The sequence below is a fragment of the Pecten maximus genome, chromosome 10 (assembly GCF_902652985.1).
Source record: "Pecten maximus chromosome 10, xPecMax1.1, whole genome shotgun sequence".
Lineage (NCBI taxonomy): Eukaryota > Metazoa > Mollusca > Bivalvia > Pectinida > Pectinidae > Pecten > Pecten maximus.
Window position 1 is genome coordinate 33,767,464 of NC_047024.1, and position 13,971 is coordinate 33,781,434.

At 35.6% G+C, this 13,971-nt stretch overlaps 1 protein-coding gene across 1 annotated transcript in view; it reads right to left on the minus strand.

The window, feature by feature from the left end:
- Nucleotides 1-13,971, minus strand: part of LOC117336101 (DNA-binding protein RFX6-like) — a 52,337-nt gene that overhangs the window by 19,541 nt on the left and 18,825 nt on the right. Inside the window, exons 3-6 of the mRNA XM_033896482.1 lie at nucleotides 6,198-6,321; nucleotides 5,834-5,895; nucleotides 5,238-5,315; nucleotides 1,807-1,834 (exon numbers count right to left, since the gene is read on the minus strand). Of these exons, the coding sequence (XP_033752373.1) occupies nucleotides 1,807-1,834; nucleotides 5,238-5,315; nucleotides 5,834-5,895; nucleotides 6,198-6,321 (292 nt within the window). The remainder of the gene's footprint in view (nucleotides 1-1,806; nucleotides 1,835-5,237; nucleotides 5,316-5,833; nucleotides 5,896-6,197; nucleotides 6,322-13,971) is intronic.

Below are 13,971 nucleotides of genomic sequence, written 5' to 3' on the forward strand. Positions count from 1 at the left end.
GATAGTTCCGACTTTTATCTTCCTTAAGAATAAATATATGAATCAGTCATCACTCTGTCCTTATCAACAAAGGTGGTGGACCTGTTTAATTCAAAGCCAATTGTCACGACGATACAACAAGATACATTCTGAATGACGCATCTCGTTATTTAGTATAGAACCTCAGTGTACTCCGTTTCGTTAGTCTTTAATGTTTAATCATTCCTATGCATTTTAGTGGTGGTTATGGTTAGGATAATATAAACCCAATACTGGCAACGAAATAATACATGTATAATGTTACAAAATAATATGGAACGATCAAATTTAATGTTTTAAAATTATCTTATTAGATACAGAAAAAATATAATAATAATATATATATAAATATATATATAAGAATTATAATTTAAAAACGAAATTACAACCATCATGAATAGTCCTGCTCATCATTTGTATATGACAATATATGTGATTGTAAAACGCACATATTAATGAAAATATCATCCATTCTATGTACATGTAGTGTTTATGTTATCTAAATATGGCCTTCACCACGAAATAAATAATTATTTCAGTTAAAACCGAGATATCACAATTCAAAGTTATCCGTTAATTTCTCCTAAAACAATATGGCCGAATTAAAAGAATTAAGACACTTAGAAAAACGACAACAACAAAAACAAGCAAACAAACAAAAAGATAAAACAAGAAATATCTTTAAAAAAAAGATAAACGGCATAGTTTTAATGCTGGTGGTTATAATGTAAAACTGCTGGTGAAATAAAAAAAAAATAACGAACTTAGGCGTTTCAGGACGAATAACAAAATTATATCGGTTTGAATAATTTTTGGTGAAAAGACTGCATTTGAATCAGGAATATAATTTTATCAATGCGTCATTTGATAAGATACATCCACTTATTCAGCTTCAATCTAAATACATTGTTTCGTTTTTAACTGCATATCTGCATTTTGCATTTACCGCTACATTGACCAATCACATACTTCATCTTGACCAGTAACTCCACCTGTCGCGTCATATACGGGGCCAAAAGAATATTATACGGCTATGCCGAAAAAAAACCCCATTAGATTGTATTACAACCACGGGTGTACATAGAAGTGATGGTTCTGAGACAAATGCTAGCTTCTATCTGAAGTAGCCGTCGCCGGTTTTAGGAGATCAGGTGACATCAGGAAGCACGATTTGACAGGATACCATGGGGATTCCTATCTAGTCTCAGAATGTTTACAGTGCAGTAGAGATACATTCCGAAACCAAGAACATCTACCCAAATATATCATATTCACCAGAGGCTTGGGTGTATAAATGTCACGAGAGGAGTAAGGATTTTAGACGATTAAATTTGGTGACAGATTTCAGCCAGGGTTTGCTGCTAAATGATCCAGTGTCTACAGAAAATAGGTAGCTAAAAGGAGTTTTGACTTTGATGCGGTTTTTCTCTAAAGTGGGCTTTTGAAGATTACAGATAACACATAGAGACCCCGATTGGTGTGACGATGAAATTCCGTGACGATCATCCTCCTACCCCAAACAACAGCACCCAAAGACAAGGACGTTAAGTCAACTCATGATTAATGTATTAAGTGTATTATTTACGTTGGACAAGGTACTATAGTAGTTACATTCGTTAACTTACATCAGAGATTTGTGGTAAAAAACAGATTTTTGCATTTAACTCACATATTAATAATGACAAACTGGCCGCACTGAGTCCAAACATCAATGCGTTCACTTATCATTTTAATCCAATATTTAACAAACGGAAAATGAAAATATTTAAGAAGCGCAAGATTTCTTACCTCGTTTTTAAGCTTGCATCCAGAAAATCTGTAAATACAGAAACAAGAATATTCATAATTTATACAGATTTTATAAGTACGAAACGCAGTGTGTATCCTATAGCACGTTTAAACACATCAAACGTACAATACCCCGAAACTTTAATGCTGTAAAAGGTAAGATCATCACAAAATGTAATGGTAATTTTGATAGTATGCTTAGGAATTGAACAAGACAATGGGCGTTCTGAGAGGGAAATTAATCAATATGGATAGTAGTAAAAACAAGATGAACTCCTGTAAAAGCAAGACTGTAACATTTTTTTCTCCCTAAAACATCTTGAGCCGGAAACACAAAATATAGTCCCCACAATATTGTTTTTTCAATTGTGTCAAATTATTTTTTGTTTTGTTTTTAAATGCCAAACTGGTAAGGATTTTTAGGATTCTACAATGGACGTAAAGCAAGATTATGTTTTTTTTGTTTTTGTTTTTGTTTCACTGCCTTTGTTGATGAAATTCATCTTGCTCATTTGGCCTTTAAAGCATCTTACTCTTTTGGCCTAAAACATCTTGCTCAATTGGTTTCAATTTTTGGATCTTATTATAAAGCAGTGGTTTCATCCACCGTGCTGCCGATCAGGATATATGTGACCATTTTTTCTATCCCTTTAAATAAGTTCAAGATTATATAACTCGATCAACATGCTGAAATCTATAGTTTCTGAATATAGAGCATTTTTAAACTGAAAATTTTAAAGGAGTAAATATAGCAAAGAAGATATTTTTTGGTATCCTTATAAATCATCTCTCAGAACGAGATTGGATTTGTTCATAAAGAAGATAATACTATTTGTTGGCTTATGAGGGGTATGTGACTTTCGGAAGTACTGGAATTACTGATTACATAAAACATTTGTCCCCTGGGCCTGGAATTTTGGGACTTGAGATACGTGGAGACTTAGTAAGGTATTAATGTTGTATCCGTTAAAACGTAACAGAGACAACGAAATGACATCAACACATGTACAGATAAGAACATACAATGGAATATAATATAGCGCTTATTTGCTTATCCGACTTATCACAGTGAATATCTCCTCGTGGGATCAAAGTATGTAACATACGGTATTTAACGTACGTGTATATATATTGAAATATATCACTTCAGTGAGGAGGTAAAGGGCAGTGATGTAGCTAGTTATAAGATATTAACTGACAAAGACAAGATAAATACTCAAAAGCCACGCAGCTGACCTTGACAAAATCACAATACAAAGCCAACAAAATCGAACAGGTACTACCACAAAATCCACTGCTAATTATTACAGTGTAAAGACTATCGCAAAATCTCATTCTCTTCAAAGGTTCAAGGCATAAGTATATATGCAGAAATATATTGTGTATTTTTGCTATTCGATTGATAAAAAACTAAAACTAAAAATGAGTCGTTAAAAGCACAACGATAGAAAGACAATGTGGTGTACACATTTTAAAATTGATTTGGACTCTTACTGTGATATTTCCGTGACATATTTACAGAATTATTACAGCAACATATCGTACACTTTATAACAATACATTTCGCATGGAAACAAAAAATCAATAATCTTTATATCAATGCATTAGTAATATTCGTATATTTGGACATTTAAATTCTACTCTTTACTCATTTTACTAAACATAAAAAAATAAGTGTGAAGTTCATGCCGAACCTGCATTAGACTCGGGCATGTTTACAACCGAGGTTATGAGCTTCTCGATGTATGATATACCCCCAATTTACGTAAAACACGTCCTATAAAATGGCCATTAACAGTTCCCATGGGGGTAAATTGGCTTTTTATAATGTTGATATAAAAAACAGATATACATGATAGTTGATATGAATGAGGATTGGTAATAAACGACCCGGAGAGTACTGGTTATAAAGGCTCCAGATCCACTTGTAAATGTGTAAAAGTGCAGCATAAGTAGTATAAATCTGTGAAGATAAACAATGCATTGTAATAATTTCTCTGTGTTATAAATCATCACCGTGAAGGTTATCCTAAGTCCTGACATGCTATGACGGTTACAGCACAAGTCAAACAACATATTGGATTCTTAAGAAATAAAACGTGACTAATAGCGTATGTTGGCATTTCAAATTAAGTAAAAATTACCACCACAAGGTGATGTCCTTTGAAACTGTAAAGGCCCTTACTTTCAAACTAATACTGAAATATACAGTTACTTGTGAAGATTTACAACTGCCATTTTTGAATAGCTCAAAGTGTTGAAAATAACGACTTCAAGAGATCATCAGCGCCTATCGTGGCACAATGTACACTTCTTAGAAGGGAAATTTACATCTCTGCACCATATACCTGTCTACAAAAGACCATTCGCACCTACATTTTGCTGTTACATAACTGTGTAGGTCATTAGGTCCTCTGTAAATCTACACAGGTATGAAGTAGCAGGCTTATACCTCGGACTCTCTAACAGAGGTGAGGATAGGAACGGGGGCATTTGTAAAGATTAGAATGTATACATAAAGTCAGGTTTTACAACGGCTTCTTACATCGGGATTAGATACTGAATAAATACATTCTGTAGAATATTGCGTCTGTGACTAATTTGTCATCGCAATAATTACATGGCGTAATACACAAAGTGTGAAGATAGTAAAATCCGTGTTTCTTTGGGATTTTTATTCAATACAGGTTTCTGAGTAAGGAATTAAGTCAAGAAAAGTTAGAACATACCTTTTGTTATCAACATCAAAAGAATAGCAAACTATTTAAGTGGTAAAAAAGTCATGTATAATGACAACGCATTTATAATCTTCCCTGGGGACTAAAATTAAATAAAGCCCTCATTTCTGTCTTCAATTTTTATATTAATCTTTTATTCTTTACTTCGCGAACAAATATTCCATGATAGTGCTGTAGCTTATAATCACACAATCATTTGTGCATTGATAATGAATATTTTATTATATTTCAGATAATTCGTATTTGTCCGACTCATGGATTGTATGCATTCATATTAGTTCATAGTTTGCATTATTGCATTATCAATGAATATTAATTAATATAATTAATATATAAAATTTCATTCACAATCAGCATTAAACTTCATATTCTGTATATACATGTATTTTTCACTATAAATGTTTAGGATGAATAACAGCACACTGTGTATACATCCTTTTTTGAATGGTTTACATAACGATAACGTTGATCTTTGATAAATGTCTCCTGGTGATACATGGTAATCATTACAAACAGTAACCTATAGCTATGAGTATTGAATCAATGAAGTTTTTATACAATCTTCCTGTAACCCCCCCCCCCCCCAACTTTCGTTTTACACCACATAGGTGTCCCATATACATTCTGTTTTTGCTACTGTTTCATATGTATGCGTTATGTATACTGCATAGAAGAATTGGGATAACATCTCACCTCGTGAGGCCCTTGCCCGTGTATACTGAGTGGTAATATTGGCTAGTCTCCTGTATTCCAATGCCGTAGTAATGATATCTGAAACGAAACCAATTAATGTTGTCAATGTCAGGATACAAATGGTATCACACTATTCTAAATCAACAGAGAATACTGGTTTGAATAGATGTCAGAATTGTACCTCAAAATCGACAAAATGAGGGGAAATCCGACCAACAAATATTTATTTACATGGAGACTCTATGAAAAGGTACAATGAGAAAAAGGTAAGCATCTTTTGCTTCAACCAACATGATTCCCGCAAAAAACAATTCATAGTATACATGTTGGCTTCAGTGGTAAAAATATATTTTTGAGTAGCTTGCTTCAAAAGCTTGTCAAGCTAGGTATTTCTTTAATTCTATGATGATCAGTAATAGTAATTACTATTGTGTTAGCTATTTTCATGGAAATCAAATTTCTTGTTTAAATAGCATTGTAAACATTTAAATATGACCGGCAGTGAAGCGGTTATGCACATGTGACGTCACAAGCATTAAACGTCAGAAACGTTATGTTGACGACGATTTGACAAATAACTAGTATCGTGCACTTACTTTGAATGGCCCCGTGTCCCCAGTCGTCTCGTCGTTAGATGAGGAAACTTCTGTCGAATTGTCTGTAAATATGATCACCATGTTAACATATTTTATTGATGAAGAAGCCATTGCGACAGTTTCTTTCTACTGTATATCTGGACATATGACGAAATGAAATACATAACACCATGAAAAATGAGGTAAGAGTGGTCATATCTTGCACGTAGAATATTAAAAATTTTTAATACTTTGACCGTTTCTCTATTCTGTTCTTTGAATTTATCTAGGTTAAACGAGGAATGAATCAGAGTGGATACTATTGATGTGTTATTGTAGACTATAAATGGCTTCATTAAGAATAAATATTGGAATGTGACCTCACCTTGCCAAATGTAGCTGCACATGCTGGTTCTAAGGACTCTCTGCGACAGAAGTCGAGGTAATGGGCGTACAGTATACATCTGGGGAGACACACACCTTCACATATACAGTAGTTTTCTTCAAGCCTGCAACAATTTAACAACACACCCGGGTTTATAGCTATGTTTCTAGCTGTATCGAACATACTTGATTGGTTGCTAAGATTTTACACCTTCGCAACAGCTCGGAACACATAAAACCGGAGCACACATATATTTGGAGCGCAAGAGATCAAACTGTCATCACACTGAACATTTGATATGGTAAAATGGCAACTAATTTAGGCACCTTAATAAATACATAAGCAGTGCAAGCGTTAGTTGTCTCATACGTTCAATATTTCCGGTGGCGATTTTTTGTGGCAACACTCCGTCGTTACATACATCTGACGTTATATCCAACAACATTGGTATATACTGTAAGTGCACTATTTTTAGCGTACTCACGTTCTAGGGTATACCTGAATTTGAACAGATTAATGCTATGATGAATTAGTGAACCCACAGTACTTACAATATACACAGAAGTGTAATAATAGTGTTCAACATGAAAAGCGCTTAAATAATATTACCACTAAAATATGTACGCTTACAGTAGTCATATCTAACCTCAGAAAAGTGTGCAAAAGACATAAAAGATATTAGCGCACATTGATACCAATTGAGACTTAGATTCAGTGGAGCTCAAAGATGAAAAAATGCGTAGAATAAATATATCAACTTCTAGGACTCGGCAGTGACGCAAAAGGTCTAAGTTTACTTTGGTATTGTTTAACGTCCTATCGGCAGCTATGGTCATTTAAGCATGCATGAGTGTGGTGAGTACGTATGTGTGTTTCAGGAGACAGCAGTATGTTCGTTTGTTGTCTCCTTGTGGTAGCGCATAACTAGTGCCGACTTTAAAGTGCTACCTCACTGAAGTATACTGCCTAAGACATATACAGGACACAGAAATCGGTCATATTATACTGATAACAGACGACTCAGTGGTCAAACTCCCAAAACGTCAAGCACTAAGCATGAGAAGTAACTATCATTTTTACAGACTCTGGTACTTAAAGCCAAAAATACGGCAGTGTCAGGAAAGACATTAGGAAGAACATTTTTTAGAAAAAGGAGAAAATCTTATGTTCAGTCGCCTCTTACGATCATGCAATATAGGCAGCAGGTACAATTATTACACTCTACCTGCAGGGCAATGCAAAAGGTCTAAAGATACCTCAGAAATGTGGTAATGTTACGATTGATATATGATTACAATGTGCAGTTATCCCCAACTATACTTGAAACTACTGGTCGTTTTGATTTTTCAAAATTGTTACAATCTTGAAAAATGTGAAATGTATTATAGAAGTCGTGCCGGCCATCAGCTGTCAGGGGTCTGATGAAATCGGGTCCCTATTTGTCCCTGTTCCTACCTGTACCCTAGGTCTACTCACACCACTGACAGTTTGGGGCCATTTCCCGTGCTGTAAAGAAAACATGACAAGTTGTGTGATATATGTGGCCGACCTTAGCCATGTGTGTGGTTTATTACATAGGTGCCCGATAGCGCCTGAAATGTCCCCCCCCCCCCCCCCCCCCTAACCATACCCTATTTTCTTCCTTGAACATTTGTAAAGATTAAGCAGTAAATTGCTGAAAACTTCGAGGATATATAAACAAAGGCAAGACTACTGGACATGTCCAAACTTATGAGAGCATGGTTATCAAAACGCTTTGATTAATTCCTACGCAAGATGCAATGTAAGTCGGTGCCACTGTATTGTGAAAGTGTCGGAGATCATGACCGGGCCGGGTGGGTAAACAGTCGCGGTGTATTGGTATCAGCTAAACAAAGAGTGCCAGGTAGGCCCCGGTTTCTCTGTCGATAACACTGTTGATATTAACAGATAAACTTGCTCTGCTCCTCTGATCTTATTTTGTCTTGGGAATTATTTTCGAGTGATTGAGAACTCCCCCACCGATCTTGGAACAATCGATCGAGAATTTTATTTTGTTTTGAAACATTCACCTGCAAAGTTAATCTTACTCGGCCATAGGAGAGCGTCCTCTATCATGTCTATCACTATTCTTAAAACATTTAAACTTCCTGATACGTTAAAGCGAGCGAAGCCAAGAAGAGACAAGACAAAACATATCTTGAACAGTTACAAATACACATTAAGACAACCAGTACTTCGTGGGCAAATATTTTATACGATCGACATATTGCATGTCAGACAGCCTTTTCATACTCATATCTAAATATGTTATTTCCCTGTGTATGTTTATACAATCTTCTCACAATGTTTTAATTTTCAAATCTTAAGTCATTTCCTTAGATTATGACTAACTTATACTACGTTATATGTGGTATCAGTTAGTCACAATGGTGTCAATCTAAGTAAGTCAGTCAAAATCACATTTTGAGATTGTGATTTAACCCAGATTGAACCAAGATTTGAGTGGCGTGTGTCGTCGGTGAAGTAGAGGACGCTCATCCTTCCTGAGTACCTGGTTTTATTACTATTGTGCTTTCTCCGTGCAAATATTCATCTTGTTGATATTTTACCCTAGTTATATCGAATTTGAGTTGGAGTTATGGTGACGTCATTGTGTTGGTAATCCCTGTTGTTTTTATACTAGTCTATCTCCTCACTATACAAGTTGTCGTCCTGTTGTATAGATATTTAGATATAAGACACGAAGAGTCTTATTGTATGTCCAATATTTAGAAGTAACATGTAAGCTCTCAGAAAATGTTTTACATGTTACTGGAAAAATCCTATAAAGTAAGTCTTAGATATATGTACATAAGTTCACAATAAATAAAATATGTATGATATTATCATACAAAATTGAAAACCTGTAACAGTAAATTTTTCCTAATAAAAATTTACATTTCACGAGTAAAATCCATATTCGTCCAGTGCGTTTTTACAATAAAAAAGCTACACTGTATATATAATTTTAATAATATTTACACATCAAATGGTAAAATTAAAAATGTGAGAAACACTAAAGCTCTCCATCGTAAGTATTTATTTTGGGAAGACACACATGAAATAGCAGATAAAGAAAAGTACATAAATAGTATCCGTATTTTAGATTATTTAGGTTATTTTATCGTTTATTGATGAAGAATGTCATATCAAATTTAACAGTTAGTACAGCTGTTGTATACATTTAATAAATACCAATGTATGTAACCAATCCTCGCCAGTCAGGCCGTACAGTTCTGTAACCGACTACCCAGCATTCCATTCCCTCCCGGAAACTCTAGGTGTGAAGGAGCTACTGAAGTGGGCTCTTACAAATGGCGGCTGCTGATGCACAAGACATCAAATTAATGGTACGAAGTTCGGGGTTAAATGCTAGTCAGTAGAATCGGCGTGTGTCACATGTAATACTATACATTACAGTGTCCTTTAGCGGAGATCACAAAAAGACCGAGCACAGGAAATAGAGCTGGAGGAATTCGGCATTCAGTGATATTTATCAATGTTATACAACACTTAATTAAACGTCTTAGCGGTAAAGAGTACAAACGACGTGTGCCAGGTGTAATAAAAATAGACAAAATACATACTGATGTTCTTACGTTAAGTTCTCGGGAAAGTTGAACACAGGAAATAAGGCCAGGAATTTGGCATTCAGTCATATTTATCAATGGTGTGTCTTAGTTTAATCGGCAGCGTATTGCACATTAGGGAATACATTTGGCTGTACAGTCACCCTCCCAAGGATGTAGGACTCATTCAAAGGTCACGAGGGTCTGGGGGAGGCTTGTATGCATTGCGTTCTTTGATTTATTTTTGGTCTTGTCATGTGAGTTATTGCAGAAAAAACGTATTACAACGGTATGCTAGGTCAGTTTGGTGTATATACGAGATACATGTAAAATATAGACATCATCATTATAGACATACACTCAGCTAAACTAGAAAGCTGAACAATATTTTTTTTACATCTGATCATAAAAAACCCTGAAAGATTTGTCCGTTAGTTTATCACTCTGGTTGGTACAGTGCCAGGTAGCCAAGTTCGAACAGTGTATCTTGATATTTATACCTCGTAAAATTTGCTGATGTGGTGAGAAAATCAACGCTTTTTTACAGTACTTCCGGTTTAGCAATGGATTCTTTATTGATGGTTCTTAGCATTTTATTTTGTGTTACGGTTAACACACACAGATCTAGATGTAAGCCTTGACTTTCTAAAATGGTATTTCGGATAAAATGGCTCTGGAGAAAAGATCAATTAGGCACGGACCTCGCACGAGATGTGTTGTCTTAATTCTCCGAATAAATCCTCTTAAGTTTTGAGTGACATAAGGGGTATCGCCTCTATAGTCAGTAGTTCGGTAACCATTGGGTGCTCTTGAAGAAACACTTACAAACAATCGAAGGCTTTCAGTACTAGTCCTCTGTCCTATACACAAACCTCTTCATGTTTACTTTCTGTGAAGAAATCAAAGACAAGTATACGACCCGGTACACATTATAATACAATTTGTGAACTTTGTTGGCTAACTGCTGGGCATGTGCACGGGGCACCATGTGTAATTTGTCACGGACAGAATGACAGACGGACATACCGGGATCAGTGTAGTTTTTAGATCGATTTCGCCTAAATCTCGTGAGAAATTGAATGAAATTATAGTAGTTGTGTTATCAGAGGTAGGACAGTTTACTTTAATGGAAAGTGAGATAAAAATGATAACGTAGAGACATTAATAACAAAATCATCGCCAGGAAGTTATACTCCCCCTTTTATAGATTTTAATAATCTGATACCTTGTGGCGGCAATTTTAGTAATAGTGAGTGTAATATCCGGTTTTGTGTACGGGTGTTATTTTGTACAATGTTTTTACAGGGGTGATACAGATTCTACATCTTAAGTTTGTGTTGTTTCTTTTCGGTTTATGGGTTGCAATTGTCATTGTGGCTCATTATAATAGGGGGTGTTTTCTGGTACTGTGGAACTAAAATTTTGGTTTGGTTGATTGATTATTACTAGAAATGCAATATATGTAGGTACATGCTGTATGTATCCAAGGGAGACGGTTTATTTTATGTCTACCAGGGAATAAGATGGAGGAAAATGGTACCTCGAACTTAGGTAGAAGATTGAGTTTTCAGATAAATCTTAAACAGTAATGATTGGTGTCGTACCTGGGGTTGGGGATGGTTTATACCACCAAATAACAACTCCTGTTTACAGCGTCTATCCGAGAGGGACATTTACAGCGTGACCCCTATGTTTGACTAGGGATCAGTGTGAGATGGAGAGTTGGGTCTATAACAGCCCCCGATAAAAGGGCCCGTTGTTATCTCAGGGCTCGGCTAAATCCTGGATCACGGATTTAGTGCCATGCCTTCGACAGTTTGAGACTCCAGACTTAGTGGCATTAGCTAGTGTCTCTGTGTCTGGCCATCCTGTCAATAGGCTAGGACGGACATCACTCGCCAATCAGCCGTCCTCAGCATATTGTGCTTGATTTGTTAGAGAATGAATCAAACTCCGATGCATGCATGCTGTATTCTAAATAAAATATTGGTTTATGTAAAAACCTTTTTTATTTGTAAGTGTGCATTAAGAGTATATAATGGGCCAAAATAAACTACCCAGAAAACTTTGGTATGTTTTCTTTGTTGCTTTGAACATGAATGAAATCTTCAAATTATGGACAGTAGGTCGCACCCCTTTATCAAACATACTCCCAAAGACGCGCTACTGGACCTCAACCTGAACGGAGCTGCGATGCATATATTATTATATTATTAAATGTTGATAGCAAATCACTATAACATTAACGCTAGCGTTTGTTGATGAAATATCGTGCACGACAAAAAGTTCGAATTTAAAAATGAATTATTGACACGTCAAAAACATGTCGTTGTTGTACTTGGTTTTTGGTTTTCAACAGGTCAAAATCTCAACTTTAGCCATTTCCTCTACATTTATTATCGGTAATGAGTAAGCATATTTTCTTCATATTCTTGTGCATAAAATATATTTAGTGTAAGCCACTTGGTAGAGACGGGGTTAATTAGCACACGATATTTTACGGTACGGGATCTTGTTTGTGACGGGGTGGGAGGGGACGATACTTTACGGTACGGAAGCTTGTTAGTGACGGGGTGGGCGGAGACGATACTTTACGGTACGGAAGCTTGTTAGTGACGGGGTGGGCGGAGACGATACTTTACGGTACGGAAGCTTGTTAGTGACGGGGTGGGCGGGGACGATATTTTACGGTACGGGAGTTGGGTAGAAGTAAACAGCTTCGTTATCGGCCGGGTCAGACTTTTACTCTCACATACCCCGGTAGTGATGTAGTGACCGCTCTACAGATTACGAGGGCTCGCATTTGTTGACAAAAGTAATGTATCCAGTACATGTCTCAATTTTGCTCTTCATACAAAGATACTGCCTGGTATTTCGGCTCTGATCCTTCCAACTTCCAAATATCGTCGTTTCCTTAAAATATCCGATTCGATTTCGCTGTCACCGATCTAGACATAAATCCATCGCCTCCGACACAAATATTACTTCCGTTCTTACTCGAAATGCCCAGCCTTAATTTTCGTGACATCGCTACTTTATCCTCTTCTTGACTTCCATTTCATTGTTCTAACATTCATACAATGCAATGAAATGTCTCCAAAAATCCCCCACATCTTTATTAGAACGACATCAACCTCAAATCTGTTTTCTTGTTTTTAAATGTCTTGGTCAAGTTGGATTTAGAAGTCTCGGAGACAATGACAATAATTAACATGAGCTTTTTGTACCAGTATGTTACGGTTATACGCCAACGACAAAGATACTCCAGAAAAAAAAGACATGAACAGATATTTCGGATCTCAATATTCCAAAATTCCCTGCTTGAATTGGCGCTTATTTTCACAGGCGTTATTTGACCTTTTGTTATTTTTCTATTTGTTGGTTTTATTAATAACATTTACGAAATGAAAAAATAATAATTTTTAGAAATATTCATACAATGTATATTTATTTCCTGCTAGCGATGATGTAATGTGTATTAAAATGTTTCTGTTCGTCGTATAATAATAATCACATACAATTGCAATTTGAGTCATATGCATGTTAAAACAGAACTCATTGTAAAACTGCTAGTATGCACAATACAGAGTATATGCAGTACTCCAGGAGTTTTTAAAGAGGCCTTGGTATGTTATGTAGAGTGTTGGGAGTTTATGACGGTCATTAACATTGAACACATCAGACGCGTTATTTCTTTATCTTAGCGGGTGGTAAAGATCGTTGTTAACTGCAATCGTGTTTACAAAAACAGAGAGAATAAAAATGTCAACCGGTCAGATGGACGAAAGTGTCAAACAGGTAATTAGGGAATCTCGTGCGACCCTTCGTAAGGTGATAAGGGTTTGTAACGCACCATGTCTGTTAGATAGCACTTACAGTATTATGTAATGGGAGATTTACTCCTAACTTGATCAGAGATTCTTTATTATTGATTTTGAAACAAAAGTCCAAATTCCATGGGTTTTTAATATTACGATAAGGGAAATATTCGACATTTTTTCACTGCATGACTTTATATATTAAAAAAAGAAATATAAGAGTAGTATCAATTAGTAAAATAAATGAGTATTTGATGAATATAATTATCATTTCTGTTCCTATTCCATTACTACCTTTTACAAACACTTGCATCATAACATATTTTGAACTAAATTTACCATATAGATAATTCTATTCACATTTGT